Source organism: Marmota marmota, unplaced genomic scaffold (assembly GCF_001458135.2).
Source record: "Marmota marmota marmota unplaced genomic scaffold, marMar, whole genome shotgun sequence".
NCBI lineage: Eukaryota > Metazoa > Chordata > Mammalia > Rodentia > Sciuridae > Marmota > Marmota marmota.
This window is the reverse complement of record NW_025999977.1, coordinates 34,809,684-34,837,121: the sequence shown is the minus strand read 5'-3', so window position 1 is coordinate 34,837,121 and position 27,438 is coordinate 34,809,684. Positions and strand designations below refer to the sequence as shown.

The following is a 27,438-nucleotide window of genomic DNA, read 5'->3' as shown; positions in this document are numbered from 1 at the left end:
TATCTTTTACTGGGCATGGTGGTACATGCTTGTAATCCCAGCTTCTGGGGAGGTTGAGGCAGGAGGATGGCAAGTTTGAGGCAACTGAGTGAGATCCTGTCTTAAAATAAAAAAATAAAAAGGGATAAGGCTGTAACTCAGTGGTTAACCCTGTGTTCAATCCTGGTACCCCCCTCCACCATACCCACTCATGTAAGAAGAGAAGAAGGGAAGAACTTTACCTTTTAAACTTATCACTGTCAATAGTGAAACAATTGACAATAAAATTAATAATAATAGTAAGGCACTGTGCACCCCTATGTTTTTATAATGCTTTCACTTATTTGTGCCTTGCTTTAAATTTAAAGAGAGTTCAGAACTCACTGCATCCCTACCTGACCCCAGTTCTTTTACTCTGTCATCAGCTTTTGTTTTTAAAAATCTTATGTATGGTTGTCTTATATGTGTTCTTATTCCTTTTTTATATGATGATAATAATTTTGGGGAGGAGGGGTTGAACCCAGGGGCACTTCATGGCTGAGCCACTTCTCCAACCTTTTTTAAAATTATTTTTGATTTTGAGACAGATCTCACTAAGTTGCTTAGGGCCTTGCTAAACTGCTGGGGGCTGGCTTTGAACTTGCAATCCTCTTGCCTCAGCCTCCCAAGCCTCCAGGATTACAGGTGTGTACCACTGCACCTGGCTAATGATAAATTTCTTGATATCTATCTTCAATTCTGAAATCATGCTCAGATATTTCCAACCACCTTGCTGCCTGATACCATTGGACTTAGCCTGTATTTTCTATTGTAGTTTCATGATCCATGAAACTTGATGCCCTGGAAGTCTTCCTAGCTTTGTAGGTTGAATTTGCTCCCATTTCTGTGCTGCCATGGCACCCTGAGTATCTGTTTCTGTCACTGGACTGGGCTCATTGGTTTATGAGAACTGGTTTATAATCTTTCTTCTGCTCAAGGTTGTGGGCTCCTGAGAATGGACTTTTTATTTACATATCCAACCACAGCACAGTGCTTAATGATTAATAAGAAATGTTGGCATTTTTGTTAATTAAACTAATGCCTCTCTCTGAAGAGGGCAATATTTTATTATGTAAATGCCCCTTGATGCTTACTAGGTAGCAACTTAGAACTCAGGTTTTAAAATTCTTTCCTGGTGTTTTCAGAGACAGGCAGCTATACGCCAACATGGGGTGATGGCAGGTTAGACAGACATTTTGTACTCTAGGCTGTTCCTTCTGTCCATGTCCTCCAGATTTTTACAGACTTTCTGTGTGATGTCTTTATTCTCTTGGGACCTCCTTCATGTGACTTCTGTCCTCAGAGATTATCATCTGGCCCCAGTGGGAGGATCCATAAGCACTTTACATAGTCATGAAAGTATGTAAAACATCTTCTTGTTCATGGTGGGTACATTAAGGCAGAGCAAGTGAGTACTAGTGTCAAGTACTGAACAGAAGTCAATAACCAGTGCAAAATCCATCTCAAAAGTCTTTGTTGCATTTTTTGGAAACATTTAAGTACCAAGATTTTGCTGTATTTTGTTTGTTACTGGTTGATGGGGTGGGGCGTGACCTCCCCCAAATTCTTTGGGTAAAAAACTCAACATAGTGACTGGCACAGAGATCACTCAAAAAGACTCTAGCCTCCCTCCTCCTTCTCCTCCTCCTTCTCCTCCTCCTTCTCCTCCTCCTTCTCCTCCTCCTTCTCCTCCTCCGCCTCCTCCTCCTTCATCATCATCATCAAATTCACTCTGTAATAAACAAATCAAGGGAATAAGGGAATGTGACTTTATTTCTGGGGACTTGAGACCAGAGTTTTCCAGAGCATCTAGGCCACAGATAGTTTTCTTGTGAATACAATATTGGCATCTTCAGAAAAGGAAAATACTGATTTTTTTTTTAAAATTTAAAAAAAATTTTTCTAATTATTGAAAACACTGATTTTTAAAAGATATTTTCCCAGAGTCTAAAATCTTAATTTCTGAGGGGGGGAAAAAAGCCTAGTTCTTGGTCTTTTTTGAGGATATTATTTGCTATTTGAACATTGAGTTGTCATAGTAAGTGGTAACCCTCACTGTGGTTGAATGTGTCCATCTGGAAGCCATCTGACTGCAAGTGTCTCGAATGTGTATATATTGCTTCTCTCCCATGCTCAGTTCCAGCCAAATGCTGGGAAAGTACTCCCATGATTGGACTTCAGAATTTGACAGTATTTATTGCTAGAGCTTCTTTAAGATGCTCATTTCTCATTCAACTTATGTCAGGTGGCTGTAAATAAGATAGTTTGTTTGCCAATGTTAAATGCCAGTGACCAAGAAAAAATAAAGTACCACTAAATCTTGTTATTTGATTGTTACCAAAATGCAAAGCAGCCTTGTGGGATGAGCTCTGAGCTGCTTACTGACTTCCAGTCAGTAAGAAGGCCCTGAATTGCTAAGCTTGCTGTGATACTGAAGGTTATTCATTTTCAGACAATAGGGCCAGTAATCGAATGCTTAGGAGCAATGTGCAGGGAATAGCAAACATGTATTCTAGACAATGCCTAGGAATTGATCTAAGAAGTAAGCTTTAACAACAACTAAAATTGTTCTGGGTAGCAGAAAAAATATAAAATTTTGGAGTCGGAATTGGCTTTGCAACTTAACTAGAAACATGGTATTAGACAAATAATTCAATCTCTGTAGGTCTCAATTTCCTTATCTGTGAAGTGAGGATAATAATACTTAGCATTCAGGGTGTTATAGGATTAACCATTGTATGGGCAATTTCCCCAACATTGTGTCTTTCCCATTACATTGCCAACAACACTTGATATTTTTACATGCTATTAGTATTTTATTTTCTAAATCTCAGGACAGCATTTATTCTTAGTACCCCATTAATTTAGTAAAAGCTCTTTTCATAGAAAAACAAGTAAACAAATAACAAAAATTTAGGACCCAGAAAAATCTCATTATCACATTAAATAAGCCCATTAGAGGCAAGAATGGGGGGGAAAAGGTACCTTCAGAGTTGAAAAATGCAGCATTGTCCATAGTTTCTCTCTACTGTCATTATTAAATAAACTTTGGAGGGTGGGGGACATAGCTCAGTTGGTAGAGTGCTTGCCTCGCATACACAAGGCCCTGGGTTCAATCCCTAGCCCCACAAAAAACCAACCAAACAAAAAACCTTTGGAGATATTGATCCACTATCCATAAGTGGGTATAGAAATATGTATTCTACTCTTTGTGTCATCAGTCCTGTTCCATTTACAATGATTTAACCTTGCTGTAAGCACTGGCCCATTTTCTGTGTCATACTATTCCAGTAGGTTTGTGACAGAAACCACTTTGACAGCAATGTGAACAAGACTTTGATGGAGCCCACTGGGAAGAGCAACTGATCAGAGGAAACACTAGAAATGGAAATTCAAAGAACCAAGGAGTGAAGTTGAAACAAATGACAATGAAAGTTAAAATAAAGACAAACCAATGCAGAAATAACCTAAAACTACCAAATGTAAGGAGTGAACTGGGAAAAAACCAGTAATGATATTGAGTAACTTACAAACTTTTACACATAACAGTAATGAGGTCATTGGAGAGTTTGAATGGCAGGTGGTAGGCAATTAAGGTAGCTAAGGTTAGAGTTGCCAGAATGAAATATCCTGCATCAAGTCAAAATGTAGAGAGAAATAATTTCCTTGTTTTTGCATTTCCAGTAGTTTCTTAACTTTCTCTTCACCGTATCAGGCAAAGGTAGGTCAAATATGTTACTTGTTATGTTAGCTGAGATCTACTGAGGACACTACCTAGCAGATGCCAGTCCTGCTTTGGTTCTAAGGCTCCCTTATAGAGAGCATGACCAAGACACCATAGCCACAGGAACCCAGAAAAGACCTGCCATACAAGTTGTTCCAGAAGATCTATCCAGCATAATTTTAGAAACATGACACAAGTGGGTGATACTATAACCCAAAGAATAAGGAACACTGAACTTCCTCTCAAAATAAACTCCAGAAGAGAAACATCAGCCTTCTGTTCTTGTGGAAATCATCTCAGTACTTCTGTTTTTTTCCTTCCGTCCTTCTTCACAATGTCTCTTGAAAATTTTCTCCTGTTGATAAACCTCAGACCTGTATCTATTGTATTTTCCAATAAGATGACCTTATTTATTTTCTAGTGTAAATAGAAGTCACCAGACAAGATCTTCCTTGACTTTTTGTCACCAGGATGACAAAGCTACCTATGTCCCATTTTTTTTTCCCTTTTCTGCTATTTGCATTCAAAGAGGTGGCCTCTCCTTAATTCAAGTGTGTGAGTCCATCGCTCCTTTCCTCACGGGAACAAATTATATGTATCAACTTCTCATCGTCATGTCCTTGCAGTGTGCCTTTCTGTTAACTCTTAGCACTTAAACATACTCAACAACTCCAAAGTCTCTAACGGGTATCCAAAAGTTAACTCAAAACGCTCCCCTGGATGTCTCAGACAATCTCTAATTCAACAAGGCACCCCCCAGGAACTTGCTTTCCTCCCCTCTTACAGACATGGAGAAGCAGTAAGCAGCGCTTGGAGAGGAGAGCTCCAACTTTATTTTACTCCGGCAGGCCCAGAGCAGAACAAAAACTCCAAATTCTGAGCCCTGATCCACAGTTTCTCACAATATTTATAGGTGATTTGACATCATCTTAGACCCATCCTATTACTGGGGCTTTTTTCTCTTTTTAAAAAAATTCCTAATCTATGGCTGAAGGCCTTGTGCAAGGTCTCTAACATGAAGCAGCTCACAGAAACAGATAAGAAACTCTTTCTCCAGACATCTCTTACATTTCAAAAAGGTGTAGTCAGGTTCTTAGGGCAGTTATTTACAATCCAAAAGGTAGGGACCCATAGTTAATTAGGCTTCTTAGAGAAAGGCTGAGAGAGGGGAGCAGAACCGACCCCTTCCCCAGGCATTGGTTTCTTACCATAACATTTTTGTAATTTCATTTCACAAGCAGGTCTGGTTTTGCCATCGCAGCTCAATCTCAAGGGAATGGCACCAGAATCCAACCATCTAGCTAGAAAGTTTGGAATTTTCCTTGATTCTGCCCATTTCCTATAGTCTTTGAATTGGCAAACCTCATTGGATCTATCTTCAAAGTACATTCTGTAACAATCCACTTTTCTCCATCTCCATTGCTACGTGGTGGTTTAGACAACCATCATTTCTGGCTTGGATGGTTGTAACTGACCACTAACTAGTTCCAAGTCTTCAGTGTAGGATTTTTTTTTGATTGTTTTTTGTTGTTGTTGTTGTTTTTGTTTTATACTACAATCTCTTCTCTGTGCCTCAGCTGAAGGAATCCTTAAAAAAAAAAAAAAAAAACCCAGAATGGATCCTGTCCCTTTCTTAAGGAACTCACTTCTAAATCAATGGTTTCCCATTGCCCCTCAGATAAAGCCAGGGCTCCTCCATAGCCTATCCTACTGTTCATAACTACTGTCTCTTCCTAGGTCACATCCAACCTTTCAGTCAACTGTCTTTCAGTTGGTCTTCATTGCCATCTTTGCCTAGTTAAAACTCCTCTGGCTCCTGGGATAAATGAGTGCCCCTCCAGACTTGCTCTGTGTTTCATAGGATATTTTATTGCAGTTATTTCTCTAATTCTTTGCTATAGTATAAAAGCAACAACTGTGTCTGTCTTGGTCAACTACCTATCCTCCCCTTTACCTGACCCACAACACCTTCTAGCAGCCAATCTAGTACCTCCTTAGCATCTGGTGTCTAATACACCCCCAGTAAATATTTGTCAGATAAATTAATTATCATTCAAAGTTTTAATATCCTTCCTATTACTGAATTCAAAACATCAAGGCTTATAATAATTACTTGTTTTCACAAAGGCATTTAGAGTAACTTCTTTGTCTCCATATGAAGGTCACATGAAATGTGACATAAATGTGGTTGTTTATACATAAAGATGATGTCTGCTGTGGGGAGAGAAGCATCTTCAAGGGTTTCTGTTTTTGTGTTTTTGTTTTGTTTCTGGGAATAAAGATAAAATACTAGAGACAAAGCAATCCTAAATCCTAATGTGGCCAACATCATTCTGAGACTTCTTGATACTTATTAGACATAATATTTTACCCTATAAACCCTACAGTCCTAGAACCAGGAGAAACCTTCATCGTCCTATTGGCCTGGTTTTTAGGCACCGTCTGAGAGGTTAACCTACATCCTCTCTGACAGTATTTACTCAACTTTGGCTTGAGAACTTTCAGGAATGGGAGTCCCTTGTTGATGAGGCCACCTGCCCACTACAACATGCTCTAGTGCCACAGTTTCTTTCTTCTTCAATTTCCTTTCCTTTCTTTAAATGAACATTTCTCCCTTCTATAATCGGTTCTTTATTTCAACTTAAGTCCTCAACTTGAAGGGCTTTAAATACTTGAAGGGAGCATGGAGCACAGGCAAGGGGAGACACCTTCCTGGACCACCTAGTATTTTGCAGGCCCCGTGGTGGGTGCCCTTTCTATTACCTTACTAACCCTTTAAACAGTCTCACGAAGCAAGCGGCACTGATGGCAGTTTACTCAGCTTTGAGTAAAACTTTCTCCTTGTGGTTATCTAATGTTGAAACCTCGTTTTGTTTGTTTGTTTGCTTGTTTTTAATTGAAAGGTTCTTCGTCAAGAGCCTGGGTGCCAATTTATATCTGTTAATGGATTAGGTGCAAGGAATTGGCTGATCCCTTTTATTATTTCCAAATTTGGGAGCATGGTTCTCATTGTCCTGTAACCTTAGGAGATTTTTTTTTTTTTATGATAGAGAGTTCACAAGTCATATTAATGAAAGTCTTTTTGCTACATGAACATATCATGGCCTTTGAATAATAGCCAGCAAAGCCCTATGGCCCCTTTAAAGTGAGAACTTTTCCCTTAGAAATAATTCAAACTATCCACACTATAGCAAGCCCTAAACCATTGGGAGACTAAACAACCTGAACTAAAATAACATTGACATTTACGTTGAGACGATCAGGAGTGATTTAGGGACAGAATTTGATGATTCTCACAACAAACTGCTCTAAGGATTTGCTAACATTCCAAAGTCAATGTTTGGAAATTCTTAATTGAGTAATCCACTGAGATAAGCATATTTCAACTACAATAGCATTTTATACTATATGAATAAAACTTAGTTTTGCCATATTTGTGGGTTTTAAAAGACTGAATTAAAAATTTTGTTTTTAAAAATCCCATTGCCAAATAACTGTTGAATATTTTCTGTTTTATTGATTTTATGGGTGAAGTTTAAACAAAATCTTCAATATCACACATATCTTAAGGAGTACTTTGGGTAATATTTTAACACAATGAAGATACTTTTGAGTTTCCTTTATTTTATTTATTTATTTTTTCTTTTCTCTTTTTTTCAGGTTTTCCCAAGTACTTAAAATTCAAATTGAACAAACCAGTTGTGCCAAAGGATTCCTCAATGCACTTCCCAACCATGACAGCTCTCCTTAAACATCCTTTCAGACCTGGAAATCTACCTGTGTGAAAACAACAGGTCGGTATTTTTTAAAAACCTATTTTAAAGTACATAAGAAATACCCCTAATAACTAAATAAACATGCTTAGAAAAAAAATGTGCTTTAATGTTAACAAAGAGTTATTTTTGGATGATGAGATTATAGGTAAATATCTCCTTTCCTTTTTTCCTCATTGTCCTATTTTAAATAATAAATGTACATTGCTTTGACAATAAAGAAGCTTTATCCCTGAAAAGGCAGTTGTAGACACAATAATGTCCACAGGTAAGAAATGTGATCTCAGGTAAATGTGCGACGACAGAATGCTGAGCAGAGACACAGATGCACCACATGCCAGATGCACTACTGATGCCAGAAGCAGATTGTAACCAGATAGCCAGGTCCACCTGGCTCTCCACGCACATTGGCTTCATACAAATAGAACTCCAGAGTGACAGGTTTTGGTACCAGGTTCTCTAACTCCTTGTGGGCAGGTCAACACCTTCCCAAACAGTGCAGAGGAATCATTTTAGTTTTGACCCTAAAAACCAGTGTAGTTAATCTAGGCTATTTGGTTTCAAATAATGCATTTACTCCTCAGTGCATAAAAGGATAAAAAAATGTCTGTACTTATGAACTAATCGCAATTGTTAATTGTTTGATCTTGAATTTTAAGCATATCAATGGAGCTTATGTTAGGGAAATCAGGGAACTGCTATCCAAAATGTTCTGGAAGAAGTATTAAGTTCTTATTATGACTATAGACAGATCCTAGTAAACCTAAAAAGTGGGCAGGATTTTCTGTCCTAATGATATTTACTTAAAGCTGATTTAAATAAGTGAATTAAACTAAAATCTATGGCACCTCTAGTATCACACAAATATACCTGTATTAAAAGATGAATTTTGGGGCAATTTTTATTTTATGCATTTCTTTATCCATGAATTCAATCATTCATTAATTTAGCAAATACTTCTTAGAAATCATGTATATGAGAGACACAGTCTTAGGCATTCAGGAGAGCAATAGAGGACAAATGCACTAATTCCTGTGGTCACAGAGCTTATGTTCATAGTGCTAGGAGATTAAAAAAATAAACAAGTAAAATATATAGTATGTCAGATAATGATAAGTATTATGTAGAAAAATAAATCCAGGAAGGGAGGTAGGGCATGCCAACTGGGAGGTGGGCATGGGGAGAGGGGTGGTGGTGTTTAATTAGGGTAGTCAGGAAAGGCCTTACGGATAAGATAACTTTGTCAAGGGAGGTAAAAAGAATTCATTTACTTTAATAAACTCCTTTACAAATCATTTGAACAGCAAAAGTAGGAGAGTATTGATTCAGTAGTCTTATTTTTATTGCACCCTTGAAATGACCCCTTCTTTTATCCACTACGAGTGATACCTTCTGCACAAAAATGTGGTTCTTAACAGACCGAATCGAAGGAAAACATTTTTACTCCAGAGTTCTATGCCTAGTGAACAGACTCACTCAAATCTCACTGTTCAGTGGTCCAACTGAACCAATACGCTCATGCATATGAACATTAATTGTCTTCTCTTCCTGAGATGGTGTGGAAGAGTGGTGGTCTTCACACTAGATTGGGAGCAAAATTATCATAGTTCATGATATCCACCCTGGGGGACCTCATAATACAGAAAAAGGGAACCCAGAAGTTTTATTTTATAATGAATCCTGCTTCTAGGCCACAATGATTATGCGGTTTGGATAAATTTCCAAATCTCTGTGAACCCCACAAACTCATCTGCAAATTGGGAATAATAATTACTACCTCAGAGCATTGAAGTTCAAGTTTAATAATATACTTCAAACATTTGTTATAGTGCCTAATGCCAAATGTGGTAGTTCAATAAACAATTGTGAATATTTTTCCTATTACTACTAATAAGTTCTATTACTAAATTTAGGCAAACAGAATTTTTGTTTATAAATGTTGAAAATTTATATAATCACTGAGATTAACACTTATAAATATATTTCCAAATAAAAATGTATTTCCCTATATATGCTTTTAAGCCAAATAACATAATATACCTGATTGTTGTGTTACTTGAGAATATGAAGGGCTGGGGTTGTGGCTCAGGGAGAGTGCTTGCCTAGCATGCATGAGGCACTGGGTTTGATCCCCAGCACCACATAAAAAAAACTAAATAAACAAAATAAGATATTGTGTCCATCTACAACTAAAAATATCTTAAACAAAAAAGAATATGAAGAAAGTGTAGGGTATTGTTTCAAAAACATTTCAGCTGTGAAGTGGAATGATCTTTAATAGGGAACATCTATGGTCTCAAAGCACCACACAAGCTAAGGAACAGTTTTGCAGGCATTTTGCCCTCCTGGTGATTGGCATAATCTCAACCATTTTGATACTTTTTGGGTAGAAAAATATACAGTTGATGGAAGTCATATTTTTTTTTCATGTGGGAAAAATAATGCTTTAGTGGGGACTGAACTCTAGTGCAATAATTTTCTCTTCTAAGGGTTTTCTTGAAGTACAACTAAGAACGGAGGTCACCACTAGGCACTGAGATCACTGATGGGCATGATTATGGACATGGTCCACCTGGTGCTGGAAATGTCTCCTAGTTTTTGACAAGAGCTAAATAACCATGGGGTCCAGCGGTCTTGGGAAAGCAGCAACATTAGATGAACTGCTGAGCACCTGCATAGAGATGTTTGGTAAGAGCCTCTTCTCCTTCTATCCTGTTTGTAGTTTGACACTTCTCTCAATTCAGGTGCAATCTCTGTACCTTGGTATTTAAGGCCTTTTGGATCCACTCCAATCTGTTTCTCCAGTTCCACTACCCTCCACATTTCTTTCTCTTTTCTGTGCAAAGCTCATACTCTAGCCAAACTGTCCACTTAATGTTTCTGGAACATTCCTTGCATCCCTTTCTATTTATGTGCCTTTATTCTATGCCTTTCCTTGAAATTCTGCTTCAAGGCTCACCTCGTGGTCACTGAGATGTCCATCATGCCATTTCTGACCATCCCTGTAAGAAATGCCCCTTGCTTCTTCCACTCTCCCATGCCCAGGGTAACTTTCTTATGGACATGTGATATACTGTTGGGATCCTTGCTTGGTGTGGGTCGCACAGTCTATTGCACTCTATTTTTACTCATCTTACATCTCTTACTAAATTATACACTTTAAAGTTATATGCTTTTTATGCTGTTTTTGTTGTATCCACCCAAGCATTGGATTTTAAATAAATGGACAAAAAAAATCACCCAAGAGTTGTTTTTTTTTTTTTTTAATGGGTTACAATGTAAGAGTTGGAGTTAAGCCAGAGCAGAGATGCCAAAGTGCAGGATAATCAGTTAAATTTTAATTTCAGATAGACAACATTTTTAACATTTTTAATTTTTAAGTCCTAAAATCATGCCTGAAACATATTTATACAGAAAAAAATTAATCCTTGTTTACCTTAAATTCAAATTTACCTGGGTGGCCTGTAGTTTTACTTACTAAATCTGTCAACTGTACTCAGACTAAGGATGAGACCCAGCCACCTTAATTTGCAAAGAAACACCAGCAAAAGTAAGTAGGAAAATATAATTTGGTCTGTGGGAAATTTTGACACTATTGTTTCTCTAGTGATATTAGAAAAAGAGAAGAGTAGCACTGTTATTTCCTCACACCTTATTTTATTTTATTTTTTACAGATGACAATGGAGAGCTGAATAATAGTTATTTGCCAAGAATAGTTCTACTGATGCACCGATGGTATTTATCTTCCACTGAATTGGCAGAAAGACTTCTCTGCATATATCTTTTCAACTACTGTGTAATTTTTACAGTCATAAATCAAGCTCTGTATTTAGATAGAGTGTCTATCCAAAGCCTGTAAATTAAGGTGAATAAACAGTCTTCAGTCAGTTATCCAGCTGTTTGGAGAATATATAGATGTCTAGAAAAAACATCTGGAAGATGGACCAAATAGTTGACCATCCATCTGGATGTTTTGGCTCTACTTGAAAATAATCACTAAGATGTTAAATGAAACAGGAGCCACAGGCTGAGTGTTTCTAACTTGTCTTAAACATTTTGACTGTTAGTGCAATGAAAGGATATTCAGCACTGATTCAAGACCTAATTTATTCTTTCTACAATGGGAAAATGGTGGGCATAGAGGACATAGCTGAGACATACAGAGATGCTAGCCGAAATAATGGGCTCTGGTTCAGGCCCAAACATCAACTTGGTTTTCACATCTTCCCTTCTGTCAAGACACAGTGAACATTCTAGCAGATTCATTGTAATGTGTCAGTTGATGATAATTTTGGATTTTCTTTCACATAAAAATAAAAATATCAAAATAGGGCTGGGATTTTGCTCAGTGGTAGAGAGTGCTTGCCTAGCATGCTGAAAGCCCTAGGTTGGATCCACAGCACTGAAAATCAAAAACAAAAACACAAAAATCCACATAGTTTGAAGTCCCATTCTGTAATGCAAGCTTTTAGCGGTCCACCACTTCTGTAGGTAATGCAGTCTTGAAACGTGATTGAAAACCAAATGACTGATAATGCAGAGTCTCACATTTAGGAGGAGGTTTTGTTCCCTGAGATCTAACGCTTATTAAATGGTTTATAATGCTGGTTCCTGCAGTCTCTCCTTCTTCAAGCCCAGAAGACCTTGCAGGTAGAAACCCTACTAGGCATGGGAAGTCTGAGGGGGAGAGGATCCTTTGAGTGTTATTAGGGGTTGCCAAGGCTGTGAGGGCCTAGTGGGGTGTCTTCTGCTCAGCTCAAGTCTCTCCGCCTTCTATTCATTCTCTACACCCTCCCACAACCTCAGAGCAGAAGGGGATATTAGAGAGGATAAGGAGACTTTACATGAACCATGGTCCTTGGAAGTGAGCAAGATCCTAATCTCCAATGGTCCAAGGGGTCCATGGGGCCCCTTGTTGAAGAGTAAGAAACAGGAAAGGATGAAGGGAATTGACTTCACCCAGGCCCACCCTCCTCATGATGCCAATATTGTCCAAAGAACATGCTCACAAAAAACATTTGTACCCTTAGTATGGCCACTACTATATAAAACTCAAATAAAAAGGGAGTAAGTAACTCAGGGGACTGAGGCAGGAGGATCACAACTTCAAGGCCAGCCTGGGCAACTTAGTGAGACTTTGTCTCACAATGAGAAATAAAAGGGTTGGGGATGTAGCTCAGTGGAAGAGCACCCCTGAGTTCAATCCCCAGTACTAGGAAAAGAAAAAGGAGAAGGAGAAAAAAAAGAAAGATATTTTAGCTTATTAAAAATCTAATATGGGGAAATTCACATTGAATAAAAGTTGAATCACGGGCAGTGTTCAACATTTCTTTAAATTTTCCTTCCATTAGATTCCTTGCTACTCCATATCCATTGTGCCTTTCATACAATAGGAGCTTAATAAATATATTTTTTAAAAGAGTACCAAGTTTGGTGTGGTATACATGCTGTAATCCAGCGACTTGAGAGACCAATGCAGGAGGATTACAAGTTTGAGGCCAGCCTCAGAAACTTAGCAAGAACCTGTCTCAAAATAAAAAATAAAGAAGGGCTTGGGGTAAAGCTCAGTGGTAGAGTGCCCCTGGGTTACAATCCCTAGTACTGAAAAAAAAAAAAAAAAAGAGTATCAATAAATAGACTTAAGAATAAATAACACAATTTGCATACTATCACACCTGAAAACTACATTTTCAAACATTAAAGAAAGTAGAATGCTTATGTAAGGCACTAAATCAAATAAAAAAATCTTTTTGTAAAGATAAAGCTTCTATGTACTACCAATTTTAATTATGTACACTGGCAGTGCATTTGTAATAATAGTTGGCAGTTATTAATTGGTAAATCCTTAGGCAGGTAAAAGTAATTTTAAAAGTGATTTCCCCTCCAGACCAAAAAATTATTCCCCAGAGCATTAACAAATCAAGTTTTAATTATTCAATGTTGAAGTGGTCACAGCCTGTTTCTTTCCTCATTTGAGTGTCTATATACAAGTTGAGTATCATTTATCCAAAATGCTTATGACAAGAATGCTTCACATTTTGGATTTTTACAATATTTGCATACACATAATGAGATGTCTTACGGATGGGACCCAAGTTAAAACTCAAAAAATTCATATATGCTTCATATACTCCTTATGCACATAACGTGAAAATAATTTTATGTGAAAATTTTAATAAACCTGCATTTTGACTGTGACCCATCACATAAGGTCAAGTGTGGCATTTTATACTTGTAGCATTGTCAGTGCTCAAAAAGTTTCAGAATTTGGACCATTTTAGATTTCAAACTTTTGGATTAGGGATGCCCAACCTGTAACCCAAGTGTCCCCCTTCTTGTTATGTGCTTTCATGTTTTGTTTTGTTTGGGGTACCAAGGATTAAACCTAGCGATACTTAACCACTGAGTCACATCCTCAACCCTTTTTTATATTTTGTTTTGAGACAGGCAAGGTTCACTGAGTTGCTTAGGGCCTTGCTAAGTTGCTGAGGTGGCTTTGAATTTGTGATCCTCCTGCCTCAGCCTCCTGAGCTGCTGGGATTGCAGGTATATGCCACCACAGCCAGCTCTCCTTCTTGTTATGAATTCATATCAACTGATGAAACGACTGTAGGTGTATGCAAAGAAATCAAGGTGCGAGGACTTTTTCTTTAACTAGCTTACGTATCGTCATGCCAGTGGAGAAAGCTGCGACGAGTTTCGATTAAAGATCTGCTACTTCATGAGGTAAAGATACTTACAAATTTAATTTCTTGTAATTGTTAACAATTTCCTTTTCTCTAAGCAGTAGAGACCCAGGTTGACAATAGAATGTACTCAGGTCTCCCTTGGACTGACATTGTTAGAATTGGCCTTTCTCTGTTCTGGGGGATAGAAATGACTTCGTGGACTAGTGCTTAGATAATAGTAAATATAGTTAGGAAATAAAACAAGTCTTGGAGCGAATGCAATTCTTTCTACTCACTCAGGCACACATATTTCATTCCCACCTGCTTGCTGTGAAGCAGGGGAAGGGTTTCCCTTCAGTTGTGGTTTCATAGTTGGAAAAAGGCTCAGGGTTAGCATGGAAGACTTTGGTTCTTCATTGAAGGAGGGTTCAGAAAGACTCAGCCTGATGACTGGGGATAGAAGATGGCTAAGTGGGAGTGTGGTCCTGGATTCTGTTGGAAGCAAAGGAAAATGGTACAATAACTTCCATAGAGGCCCAATTTGAAAGCATCTAGCTAGAAACATAATTTTATGCCTTTCAGGTACTGGATTCTGAAGTTTCCTGCAGAGTTTAATTTGGATCTTGGTTTGATTCGTATGATTGAAGAGTTCCGAGAAGTAGCCAGTCAACTAGGATATGAAAAACACATCAGCCTCATCGATATATCCAGCATGTAAGAACAGCTGGAGCATCTTTCACCCTTGATAAATCCACCGCTTTGGGGAGGGAGTAGTGATCAAGTCCACTTGACCTGAATCCATATGGTCCCAGAATTAAGGTTTGCTTCTGTGAGGACAGCCTTACTGTGGTGAACACAGATGTACTGGACACAACTCATTTCTCTAAGTTGAAATTTATTTGTAAAATGGGGTAGTGTCTTTTCTTGTGGGATTATTATAAGCATCCAAAAAGTAGATGAGATAGTGTGTGAAAGCATTTGACACAAGATAGATGTTCAGTACTTAGTTACTGTATCTGAATCTAGTAAATGTCTTTGGTGTCCTGGCTATTCAAAAGTGCCCCCTTCAGATCAGCAGTATCAGTATTGCCTGGGAGCTTATGAGAAACACAGAATCTTGGGCCCCATCCTAAAACTGCTGAATTGGAATCTGCTAAGATCCCCAGTGACTCATACGCACATTCAAATTGGAGAAGCTCTATACCACACTGATTCTGAGGTTGGCCTGAGGTTATATCAATGTCGATCATAGTTGTGCCGTGAACTGCTTGGGTCAATTATTAGGAACTTGCTGCTAACTAGGCTTGTTTCATATTTACCAGCTAACTTTGCCCAGGGAAAGCTAGTTGATGATTCCTAAGTATCTTGCAAATGCATGCTACTGTGTCTTAGGCATTCAGACTATATTCTCCGTTACCTGAAATATTCCTTAAAGAGAGATCCACAGTGAATAATCCAGGAATCATGAGGGATATTTGTTTAAAATACATATTAATCAGGCTCATTCCTAGTAAATTAGACTCTCTGGCAGTGAGGTCCAGGCCTCTATCTTTGTAACAAGTTTTTCAGATAATTTATATTATACCAAAATGTGAGAACCCATAGCTTCTGGTAGTTTCCATGTGTCTTGAATCACCATCTATCTATATGCTGATAAACTTCCAAATGTATAGACCTCTCTTTTATGACTCAGATTTTGCTTGGTCACAAGGAAAACCGAGTAAGAGATTCTGGATGGATCAGTGCAAACTTAGGCTGTCTGGAAAAACAACTCAAAGTTTATGTTCTATTGGCAAGGGGTCAGTGGTTTTCTCTTTAAATACGAGGGACAGGGCGTATATTTTGCATAAGCTCCTGGACGCAGGCCAAGAGTTACAGTCAGTAGGTTAATAACTTCCATTGAGTGAAGCAGGTTTTCAGCACATTGACCAGTCTCGCTCTTCTTTTGTAGTCCTTCCTATGACTGGATGAGAAGAGTCACACAGAGGAAAAAAGTATCCAAGAAGGGAAAAGCCTGTCTGCTGTTTGACCATCTGGAGCCCGTTGAATTGGCCGAGCACCTCACTTTTCTGGAGCATAAATCTTTTAGAAGGATCTCAGTAAGGAACTTGACATTTATTCTTCCAAGGATAATAACCACCATGCCAACTTTCCCAAGAGCTGAATTTTCATATTCTAAAGTGTTGGCAGCTTCTGTCACTGTGCTGTGCTGGAAAAGTGCCCTTAATTCACAGGAACAATCCCTTTTAGCCGAAGATAAATATTATCCTGTCTTTATTTTATGGCTCAGGAGCTGTATTTCTGTCGCTATTTTCAATGTCTCCTTTCACAGGATTAAAGTGTGATTTTTCTAAATACTGTGGAGATTTAACCATTTGAGGTCTATTTAGCGCCACTGACTTCTCTCAAGTATTTGCATTTTGTTAGGATTGTCATTTTTTGGGGGTGGGGAATATTTAAGTTGGGATTTTTATGAATGCCCAATTAAGGGTATAGAGTAAAAATAGGATTTGTAGGTTTTGAAGAGAATCTCAATATCAACCTGCTTCTTTCCCAGAGTTGGAGATTCTTAATTACACTTTTCTTTCCTATGCATCTTGTTAGGGCTTCCTTTCTCCTCTTTTCTTCCTCCTTTCTTTCTGTGGTCTCTTATTCTCTGCCTTCTCCATGTAGTCTCTGATAATATTTCCACACTGGTTCACAATCAGCCAGGTGCTTTGCTGATATACCATCAGATTCTGGAGAAGCCACCCCTCCTCCTTTTCCAAGGACCTAGGGAGTGAATTACATTATTTCTTGCAAGAAGACCATCTTGATTGTAAACATCAATTTCCAAAAGACTGATTTTTTTTTTCACCAAGTAATCCAGAGAGAAATATGATTCCCCACAGGCAGGCCATGGGAGGAGATTCTTTGCACTGTTTTTATGGTAGAAGGCTCATACATATTTGATGACATCCATGCTAACCTTCTGGGTATTTGTCTATTTTGCCAAAAAGCTGCCTTATTTCAATTGATATGTTTTCTTTTTCTCTCACTTTTTCTTGAAACAACTTTACAAAGTGATTCTGATATATTTATGGCCATTTCCTGTTCTTTTCTGTATACCATTGGATCTTAAATTTGCTTGATCATTGGACTTATTGGTAGTGTGTTAAAAAATGGAGATTTCTTCATTTCTTTCTACAGAGATACTGATCATTTATGTCTTGGGTGTTCCCAGGAACCAGTCTATTGGCAAATGACCCAGGTTAGATATTATGATTTAGTAAATAGGGACTTTCTGGAATATGATTTTGACTCATGTCCCTTTCTTTGCCCTACCCCACAAGCATGTGATACGTAGTAATGTGTTTGTGTGTGTATGGGAATGGGGTTTGAAATGCAGCAAAATAACCTGTTAAAGGTACAGATATATTCAAACTTATAGGAAGCCATTCTAAATGTGAAATGAAAGAAACCATTATGTTGTTATGGAAAAAATATCTTAGACCTTCTATGCAGTATTCTAATTTTCAATTTTACAAAAGCTTTTTTATACTTCAAAATTTTAGTACTTCAAAATCTCCAAATCTTCCTTTATTATAGTTCACTGATTACCAAAGTTATGTCATCCATGGCTGCCTGGAGAATAATCCAACCTTGGAGAGATCTATTGCTTTATTTAATGGAATATCTAAGTGGGTCCAGTTGATGGTTCTTAGCAAACCAACCCCCCAGCAAAGAGCAGAAGTCATCACAAAGTTTATCAATGTTGCAAAGGTATGTCCAATAATCCTGTTGGAGTACTTAGATTCTAGACAATTGTTTACTCTATTGAGAAAGTCATTGAGGAAATTCAGTGTTCATATTATAAGGACATTGAACAATTAAGCTACTCAGAGATATCTGATGGAAGAAAGCATACTTCTCTCATGTAAGAATATTTTTTTTTAAAAGCAATACTGGGTTGGGGCTGTGTCTCAGAAGTAGAGCACTCGCTTGACACATGCGTGAAGCACTGGGTTTGATCCTCAGCACCACATAAAAATAAAATGAAGGTATTGTGTCCACCTACAATTTTTTTTTTTAAAAAAAGCAATACTAGTTGGGCACAGTGGCACACACCTGCAATCCCACTCAGAAGACTGAGGCAGGAGGATCAAAAGTTTGAAGTCAGACTGGGCAACTTAGTGAGAATCCACTTCAAAATGGAAATTAAAAAGGGTTGGGTATATAGCTCAGTGGTAGAGCTCCCCAGGGTTCAATCCCCAGTACGAAAGAAAAAAACAAAACAAAAAGCAATACTTAGAAGCAATTTATGAAGCTGGTATTTTTTTTGTGTGTGTGTGTGTGTGTGTGAAATGATTGACATTTTTCTAAAGGATTCTATTTGAGTTTTGTTTTAAATAGATGTTATTATTTCCTAGGTTTTTATTGTTAAAATTGTGCATGCACTCACCAGTAGTTCAGAAAGTTCAGAATAATTTAAAAATCCTTACAAAAGTATTGATGATTGATTTTTTTTTTAATTGCAGAAGCTTCTTCAGCTCAAAAACTTCAACACTCTGATGGCGGTGGTGGGAGGTCTCAGTCATAGTTCCATTTCACGCCTCAAAGAGACCCATTCTCATCTCTCTTCGGAAGTTACAAAGGTATGGTGAACCAATCACAAACCAGAGGAAGGAATTATTATGACGTTAAATCAGAACCCGTTATTGGTCCTGGGGGTAGAAACAGTTCTGTGTTGAAGCACATGGACTGCTTTGGGAAAGAGAAGTCTGATCAAAATTGGGATCTATTAGGAAGGTCTGGTTGCTGTTAAGCAACTGACAATGAGTTATTCATATAAACAAGAGGAAGCAAGCCACAGAAGTACCACTGTTTGACCTCAAACTCTATACTTATTCCAAGCATAATGGAACTACTTATATGTTTTATTGTCTTTTAGCTTTGTACTAAATTTTGAATTAAAAAAAGAAATTTTAAATGTTTTAAACAATAAGAATTTGATAGACTCATAGAAGCTTTAAATTATCAGCTTGATTTTGAAAGTTATTTATTTGAACTCTTTTCCTTACAAAAAAGGAAACTAAGACATCCCACCCCCCCAAAAAAGTGAAGTGACTTGTTTGAGATCACCTTTCTATTTAGTGCAGAGTCTGAAACCACAGCTGTCTTACATTGTAGTGTGACTCTTCCTGCCCCACACTGTCCCAGATTAACCATCAAGTTACCTGGAATGTAACTTTCTTGGAACAACTAGGAAATTTTTTAATATGCTGCAAGCTTGAATATTTGGACTGTAATATCACAAATCACAAAATACTAAGTATACTTGATGCCGTTTAACATCCCACCATCCCAAGTCGGTAGGCAGACATACAAGCTATTGGAATACCTGTCCAATTCATGCAGGCTTAGGACGTTTCTCTAGCTTTCTTTTTCCTGGTTAATATTTCCCTGTATCAATATTGGTGCAACTGAGGAATTTCCCAGCCACCATTGCAGGGCCTGGAGGTGGGCAGAAGAGGAGGATGTTTGACAATTCCGCTTTTCCATCTGTTTTCAGAACTGGAATGAAATGACAGAGTTGGTCTCCTCCAACGGCAATTACTGCAATTACCGCAAGGCCTTTGCAGACTGTGATGGCTTCAAAATCCCCATCCTTGGAGTACACTTGAAAGACTTGATAGCGGTCCATGTCATTTTCCCAGACTGGATGGAGGAGAACAAAGTGAATATTGTGAAAATGCACCAGCTGTCCGTTACCCTGAGTGAACTGGTCTCCCTGCAGAATGCCTCTCACCACTTAGAACCCAACATGGATTTGATCAACTTGCTCACCGTGAGTGCCCGGGTTGGGAGGTGGTTGAGTTTGTGCTAAATAACCCTTCTGCCCTTCACTTTCCAGGGAACATAGGAAGATGTTTGCTAGAAATCCATTTTGGAGGAAAATTGATTTGGGGGTTAATAGATGAGAAAAAATATCAAAGGATGAGGAAAAAGGAACCCCATACGCACAACTTGAGTCTATAATCTTGGGGCAAATAAACTTCCTTTGTCAGGAGGGGCTCAGTCCCTTCCCATATGAAAATAGGAGTTCCTAGAGAGCTCCCTCCAGAGGCGTCTCAGCCCCTCACTCTCCTTGGGCATACTTGTTCACTATCCACTTCCATCTGTGCATCCTCAAATCCTCAGCTTCTCCTTACTGGCTGCACTGCTTAGTTGGAGCCTGAGTTGCAAAATCCTCCTCTGTGATCCCAGACCCTCCCTTATTCACCATCCCCAAACTGCCAGGATGTGGTCCCCAGCCTGGCTTTTGAGGCCTTTTAGGGCCGGTGACCATGAGTGCAACCTGTGCATCGTCACCCTCTCCCCCACACACCAGCCTTTGAGAAATATTGAATTCATACTTTCTATCATGAAATGCCACCTTCTGCTTCTTGTGCATTCTTGGGAAATCTTTTCCCTCTCCAGCCACATGACGAGTTCAACTTCAAACCTCCATCTTTCTAGATTATTCTCTGCTTCCCTCCAAAGCAGTGAGGCATCCGTCACATGTATTGCTTTTGCACTTTTACATTCTCCTTATCTATGGAAGGTATTGCTTTGCATTATATTTTTTTCTGTTTACATATCTTATGTCACATCCCCAGCACCTTTCATAGTACCTGGAGCATTTAGAAAATCAATGAAGTAAATGCCTCAGGAGTAATGAGAGCAGACAAAAGGAGTTCATCTACCATTCATGTCTTTTGGCAGTTGTGGCATGCTTATTTAGCTGGTCCCAGCTCCTGGAAATTTTGGATACAATCAATGTGTACAAAAGAACATTTTCCATTGGCTCTTCTTTGTGGGGAGGAGAAGCATAACAAAATTCTCTTACCCTTGCTTAAAAAAGTGGAGGTGCAACTTCCCTGTTTGGGCTTATCACACTATAGCATTCAAAATTTAGCTGCAATACTGAATTAAATGTATTCCTTTTATGGCTGTGGAAAATGAAACCAATAACTCCTCTCATGCTTTGACAACCTAAATCCCTGAGTTCTGCTGCATTGGAAAGGAATGTAGTTCCTACACTTCTCGAAAAGTGTTCCTAGAGCATGTAATTGTTTACAGGCTCCTGATTGTAGGTGATAATGTTAGCTGCACCCTTGCCAGCACAGAGAAACACCAATCTATTGGGGCTGAGTTTGTGTGATAAATAATAAACCCGTGGTCATTCTCTACTGGGGAGAAAGAACCCGACCCACAATAATCCAAGCACCTGCATTTATTAATCATTTGCCATGTAAATCTGTTTCCACGAATGAGTGACCAGAGTTTCAGCCCCAACCAGACTGCAAACCCACAGGCACAGGTGATGTCTGAAGACCAGACCCAGTGTGTGGCTTCAGTTTCAAGTGTGTGTCCAAGCTGTATCCCTGATGTCGAGTGTAACTTCATAGAGCAAGTGCCTGCACTTGGGCATCCCAATCAAAGGCTGTGAGAGTAGGAAAGTTCATTTGAGTTATAAATACATCAAGCAACAAAATTTAAAAAAACAAACAGATATTTAGAAAAATATTGAAGACTTTTGAATGAAATTTCAGTGGCAAAAATTGGAAAACCTGAATTCCAGAAATAAAAACTACAAAGTAATTCCTTTTGGGGAAAACAGCAAAAAATAAAAGGTTCCAGAGCCTCACCTCCCACCCTTAGGGGCACTGAAGGAAGGTTTAGAAGCCACTAAGTGCCACTTTTATTAAGATGCAGTGTTGCATAGTATATGTGCCTGCAAAATCCCAGATGGGAGGTCTTGCTTTTGCTCCTGCCTCTGCAGTTACTTAGCTTTAGCTCCTTGCTAACTGGCCCTGACTTTGGCTTTTTCATAAGGATTTTATGCTCATTTGTGAGGTCTCTTCTGGTTCTAAATTTCTCAATGTAAGGAACAGTGGAGGCCTGAAAATAAGGAACACTTTCTGCTATACTGGCCCCGTGGCTCCCCAGGATTCCACAGTCCTACATACAAGTGGTGGAGAATCAAACCAGTTTCTGCTGAAAGCCAGGATCCTTCCCCTCTGCCCCCCCAAAAGGAGACAGTTCAATGCACAGGAATAGATGCTCAGCCTTTTTCACCCCTGAGAAGTCAAGTTCCTCAAATGAGGACCAAGAGATTCATCATGTATTCCCTAGAGCCCGATGGCCATTTTATAAAACAACATATATATACGCAGATTAGAGCCAGATCAGATTAGAGTCAGTCACTGCAGCTTGTTAGGTGCATGTGAGCACGTTTCTAGCACAACAGAAAGGGCTGATGAATTTTCCACCAAGACTCCAAGTCAAGTTTCTGTCTGAAGTGATTTTGCCTAAGCATGGCCTCAGGGGAGGGAACCAATATATGATCGAAAATCCTGGAGGATATAGAAAATGAGAACTCTCAGGTTAATCAGCAATTAATTGTTAAATGCCTCCTCTGAACAGTCATCCATCAATGGGTTGGGCTTTCTGTAATAACGGATTTTGACATATATTTCCATGGTAAAATTTTTTTCTTTTTTTTATTTGTTTTAATTAGTTACACATGACAGTACAATGATCTTGACATATCATACATTTGATCCATGGTAAATTTTTACAAGCACCCTGTGATGCAAATGGCAGGGCAGTAAGTGTACTGCCAATCCCACCACCCTTCCTTTCTTATAAATGAAGAAACAGATTCATAAAAGGCTTACAATGGCAAACTTCTGCATCCTAGCTTTGCCTCAGGTGGACATGTGTTCTCTGATGTGGGCATATGGCAACATCTAATTTTCCTTATTTCATATCTGTAAAAAGCTACCTAGTACCTTTCTCTGTCTGTCTTCATGAATGTATAATAAAAGAGTTAGAAAAAATGTATGAGGGCAGGAATTATATCATTTTTTTATCATTGTGTCCGTGGCCCCTTAAATAGCATGGAGTATGTGAAGAAGGAGAACCATATCCCTGAACCATTGGGATTTGGAGATTTCCTGCTCTCAGGGGAGATCTAGAGAAGATGCTTCCCCTTGGGATCCTGATTGATGTGATCAGGAGCTTTGAAAACCAATGCTTCTGTTTCATAATTTATGAAACAGCCTAATTCTTTTCATAGTATTTTTAGCCATATCAGTTACTTTTACCCTTCTGGGTACATGCAAATAACTGGAAAGCCCCAATATTTTTACAGTCTCATTTGAAAAAAAAAAAAAGAGCTGTAAAAATAATGAGTGGGGCTGGGGTTGTGGCTCAGTGCCAGAGCACTTGCCTCGCATATGTGAGGCACTGGGTTCGATCCTCAGCACCACATAAAAATAAATAAGCAAAATAAAGATATTGTGTCCATGTATAACTAAGAAAAATTTTTAAAAAAATAATGAGTGGAGGTAGTTTGATAACCCAGTTTATTCTCTTGTACAATAAACATTCAAGCCAGTGTAGAGCTTAACATTAACACTGAATAAGCAACCATCTTTGCTGAAAGGATTGGCTGAAAGCAAATGCAGCAACCTGAGACAGGATCAGAACATTTGTCAGAAACAACTAGATTCACACCGTTAGACTACAGTAAATATTCTTGAAACCCTATTGACAAACTTCCTACATTATTAAAAGGTGTATAGGAGTTGGGGATGTAGCTCCAAGGTAGAAAGCTTGCCTGACATGTGTGAGGCCCTGGATTAAATCCCCAGCTCTGCGATAAATAAATAGGTGTGTGGAAAGTAGAATAGACCATTCTTTGGGTAGGTCCTTAAAGCCCAGAGGAGATCTAAAAGAGGAAGTAGGAAGCTAAGCACCACGGCATTTGTCTGCTTCATTGATTGGAATCCAGACCTACTTGTAAGCAAGCCCTCCTGGACACATTCGTTCATTTAATCTTCAGCACAGTGCTGAGAGGGAGCTATTATTTATGATTTTCTAAATCAGGAGACCAAAACTCAAGAAGGTCAATTACTTGCTCAGTTTCATATCACAAACAAGTAGAAAGCAAACACTGGAGAAGACCGAAGCCTTTCCACCCCTGGGTGTTGTCTGTCCATCTGACCTAGGAAAACACCCGAGGAGGTTCTGTTTCTTTTGCAAGAGCCTCACCTCAATTTAGTGTGTGGCTTACTTGGATTTCTGATTGGATGTCCTGGTAGTGCTGTCACCTCATCAGCAGATGCTGGTGCCAGCCATGCTGGGACTCGGAGGAGAAGTTGGGAGGAAAGGAATGTGCTCCAGTCAAGATCAACCCCTGAGAGCCAGGAATGCAGAAGGAAGGCATCTCTTGGTTTTCTGTCTTTATTTATGGGAATATCACAGAGTGAGCTTGCGAGCTGGGACAGAGGGTGCTGAGGTGCAGAGACAGAGGTGCTGCCCACTTCCACCAAGCGTGGAGCCCCTCAGAGCTGTCTGTTCCAGGAATTTGCAACGTGCTGGTCAAGTGCCCACCGCAGATGGATTTTATTTGACTCGTGGAATTATAAAAATTATTTGTTGTTAGTTGCTGTGTTTAACTATTTCATATAAAACTCCAGATTTTTTGCTTCTCTTGACAAAATAAGAAGATCTGGCAACCGATATCAAATTTCAGGATGACAGGTTGTCACAGCTGAATAGAAGCTGTTCCCTAACGATCACAGACCACACCATCACTCCCTATATGTCCCTAACAGAGACCTCATTACTCTGTGTGTGTGTGTGTGTATATATATATATTTTTTAACTGTGAAGCTAAGAGGAAAGATCCCAGAGTTAATTGTCTCTGCACACTCTTTTTTTTTCCAACTAAGACACCACTGTGTTACTAATGTCTCTATCAAAATGTCCTTTCTGTGCATCACACTTTCCTCTTTCATATCATGCACTGGCTTCTAAAGCCACTGTTTGGACCCAGGTCCACCTGACTACAAAACCTCTTATATATTTACTGTGCTGCCACTGTGAGTCCAGTAAGCACTCAGGGGCCACTTATTTCACATTTAGCATGCACTGGTATGAGCATGTCTTTTTGCTTTCAGGTCCTGTTTATTAAAATAAACCATCAGGCCTTTGAGGGAAGGAGATGATTGTATCCCTTTCTGTATCACCAGGACTTAGCACAGTGCTTCAAAATAATAGGGACCTGGTTAATGTTTCCCTTGTTTCCATGGTTCTTTAATCAAAACTCTAAAGCAGCATTAATTACATCTCCAGGACTCATCCTATGCACCTGTCCCTGCCACTAGCCTGTAAACCTCAAGTATGGTATCCCTCAAGTCTAGCCCAGTGCTTAGCACTTAGGAGATGCTCAATAAAAATTGCAGTGGAATTTGGTCAATTTTTTTTTTTTTGTACCAGGGATTGAACTCGGGGGCACTCCACCACTGAGCCACATCCTCACCCCTATTTTGTATTTTATTTAGAGACAGGGGTCTCACTGAGTTGTTTAATGCCTTGCTTTTTGCTGGGGCTGGCTTTGAACTTGCAATCAGCCTCCTGGGCTGTTGGGATTACAAGTGTGCACACTGCACTCAGCTGGTCAATAGTTTTGGTTGGTGCTAATAACCACACCAGGACCAACTTCTTTACTATAAAATTTTATTTCCCACTTCTGCATGCCATCTTTTTATTGTTCTACATTAATTCAGATTATTGGACATTGGATTTAAACATTCAATTTGAAAAATATTTCAGCAGTGTAAATAAAGAAATCTGACCCAACGTAACTAATTTTTCCCTTGGAATTTTCTCGTAGCTCTCTTTGGACCTCTATCACACAGAAGATGATATTTACAAACTGTCGCTGGTGCTGGAGCCTAGAAACTCAAAATCGGTAGGTGTTGTCTCCTCTAAAGATATTTGCTAAATACCACTGTTTGTCATTTACAGTAATGGACTGTTACAATAGTGTTTTGTGTTTTAAAGACTAAAGAACCTAGAAATTCTTTATTATTCCCTCTTTGCCAATAGGATGACTTACACTTGACAGTTTGAGAATTACTTTGTATCAGAGACTAATAAAAGGAAATAACATTATCCCACCACTCTGATTTATTATTATCTTCTACTTCTCATTTCCACTCTGAGAAATCACCTACAAGTAGGATGAAAAAGAAAAAGAACCCATCTTAATGTTCACACTCATACCTTTCCAGACTTACCCAAAACTCCATTCAACATAAAATTAGATTTAATAAATTTTAAATATCCTGATCCTAATTCACAAATTTCTCTACTATGATTGACTCAACTTAGAATTTCAGGTTAGACACTGAGTAGATTTATAAGGAGATTGAGGAAATTGCTTTACTGAAGGTATATTGCTATATTTTAGATGTTTTGTACTAACAAAAAAATTGTCTGAATGGGCTGGGGGTGTGACTCAGTGGCAGAGCGCTTGTGTGGCATAAGTTCAATACCCAGGTGCAAGAAAGAAAAAAAAAAGCCAGAATGAATTTTAAACAATGGGGATATGAGGATTACTTGTTGAAAGAAAAAATGTTGGTGTTTGCTTCTTATGCTCATATATCAAGATCTGTTTTTTGGTCTAATTATTTATACATAACAGCAGAATGCATTTTGATTCATTGTACACAAATGGAGAACAACTTTTCATTTTTCTGATGTAGAATCATACCATGTGCAGTCATACATGTACCTATGGTACATCTCATGATGTCCATCATTCCACCATCTTTCCTGTCCCCAAGCTCCCTCCCCTTTGCCCAAAGTTCTTTCATTCTCTCCCCATTCCCCCTTTATGGATCAGCATCCACTTATCAGAGAGAACATTAGAACATTTGGCCTTTGTTTTTGGGGGGATTGGCTTATTTAACTTAGCATGGTATTCTCCAACTCTATCCATTTACCTGAAAATGCCATAATTTTATTCTCTTTTAATGCTGAGTAATATTTTATTTTATATATATATATAGATAGATAGATATATCTATCTCACAGTTTCTTTATCCATTCATCTATTGAAGGGCATCTAGGTGGATTCCACAGTTTAGCTATTGTGAATTGAGCTGCTATAAACATTAATGGGGCTGCGTCCCTATAGAATGCTGATTTTAAGTCTTTGGGACAGCTGGCTCAAATGGTGGTTCCATGCCAAGTTTTCTAAGGTATCAAAATCTGTTTTCTTATGAAGGTCTCACACAGTGCCTCTTTACAGTTGAGTTCTGCAGCATGTGAGCAGCATAGCCCTTAAGTCTATTAATACCCTCCGTGATTCTGAACCATGGACTGAAAGGGACAGAATGACTGTGATAGCTCTTCTCCAGCCCCAGCAGGGCAGGC

The 27,438-nt window shown here is 38.7% G+C and overlaps 1 protein-coding gene across 6 annotated transcripts in view; it reads left to right on the top strand.

Moving 5' to 3' along the window:
- Rasgrp3 (RAS guanyl releasing protein 3) overlaps positions 1-27,438 on the top strand; it is a 106,228-nt gene that overhangs the window by 57,482 nt on the left and 21,308 nt on the right. For 5 of the 6 annotated variants that reach the window (XM_048804563.1, XM_048804566.1, XM_015479778.2 and 2 more), the window contains exons 2-11: positions 7,403-7,536; positions 10,005-10,203; positions 11,191-11,293; positions 14,180-14,242; positions 14,767-14,898; positions 16,136-16,283; positions 17,773-17,946; positions 18,702-18,818; positions 19,736-20,011; positions 25,892-25,969. In XM_048804563.1, coding sequence (XP_048660520.1) covers positions 10,134-10,203; positions 11,191-11,293; positions 14,180-14,242; positions 14,767-14,898; positions 16,136-16,283; positions 17,773-17,946; positions 18,702-18,818; positions 19,736-20,011; positions 25,892-25,969 — 1,161 coding nt within the window. In that variant the 5' untranslated portion in view covers positions 7,403-7,536; positions 10,005-10,133. Of the gene's footprint in view, positions 1-3,339; positions 3,501-7,402; positions 7,537-10,004; positions 10,204-11,190; positions 11,294-14,179; positions 14,243-14,766; positions 14,899-16,135; positions 16,284-17,772; positions 17,947-18,701; positions 18,819-19,735; positions 20,012-25,891; positions 25,970-27,438 lie in introns of those variants that run through there. The other variant, XM_048804564.1, reaches the window with a different exon arrangement.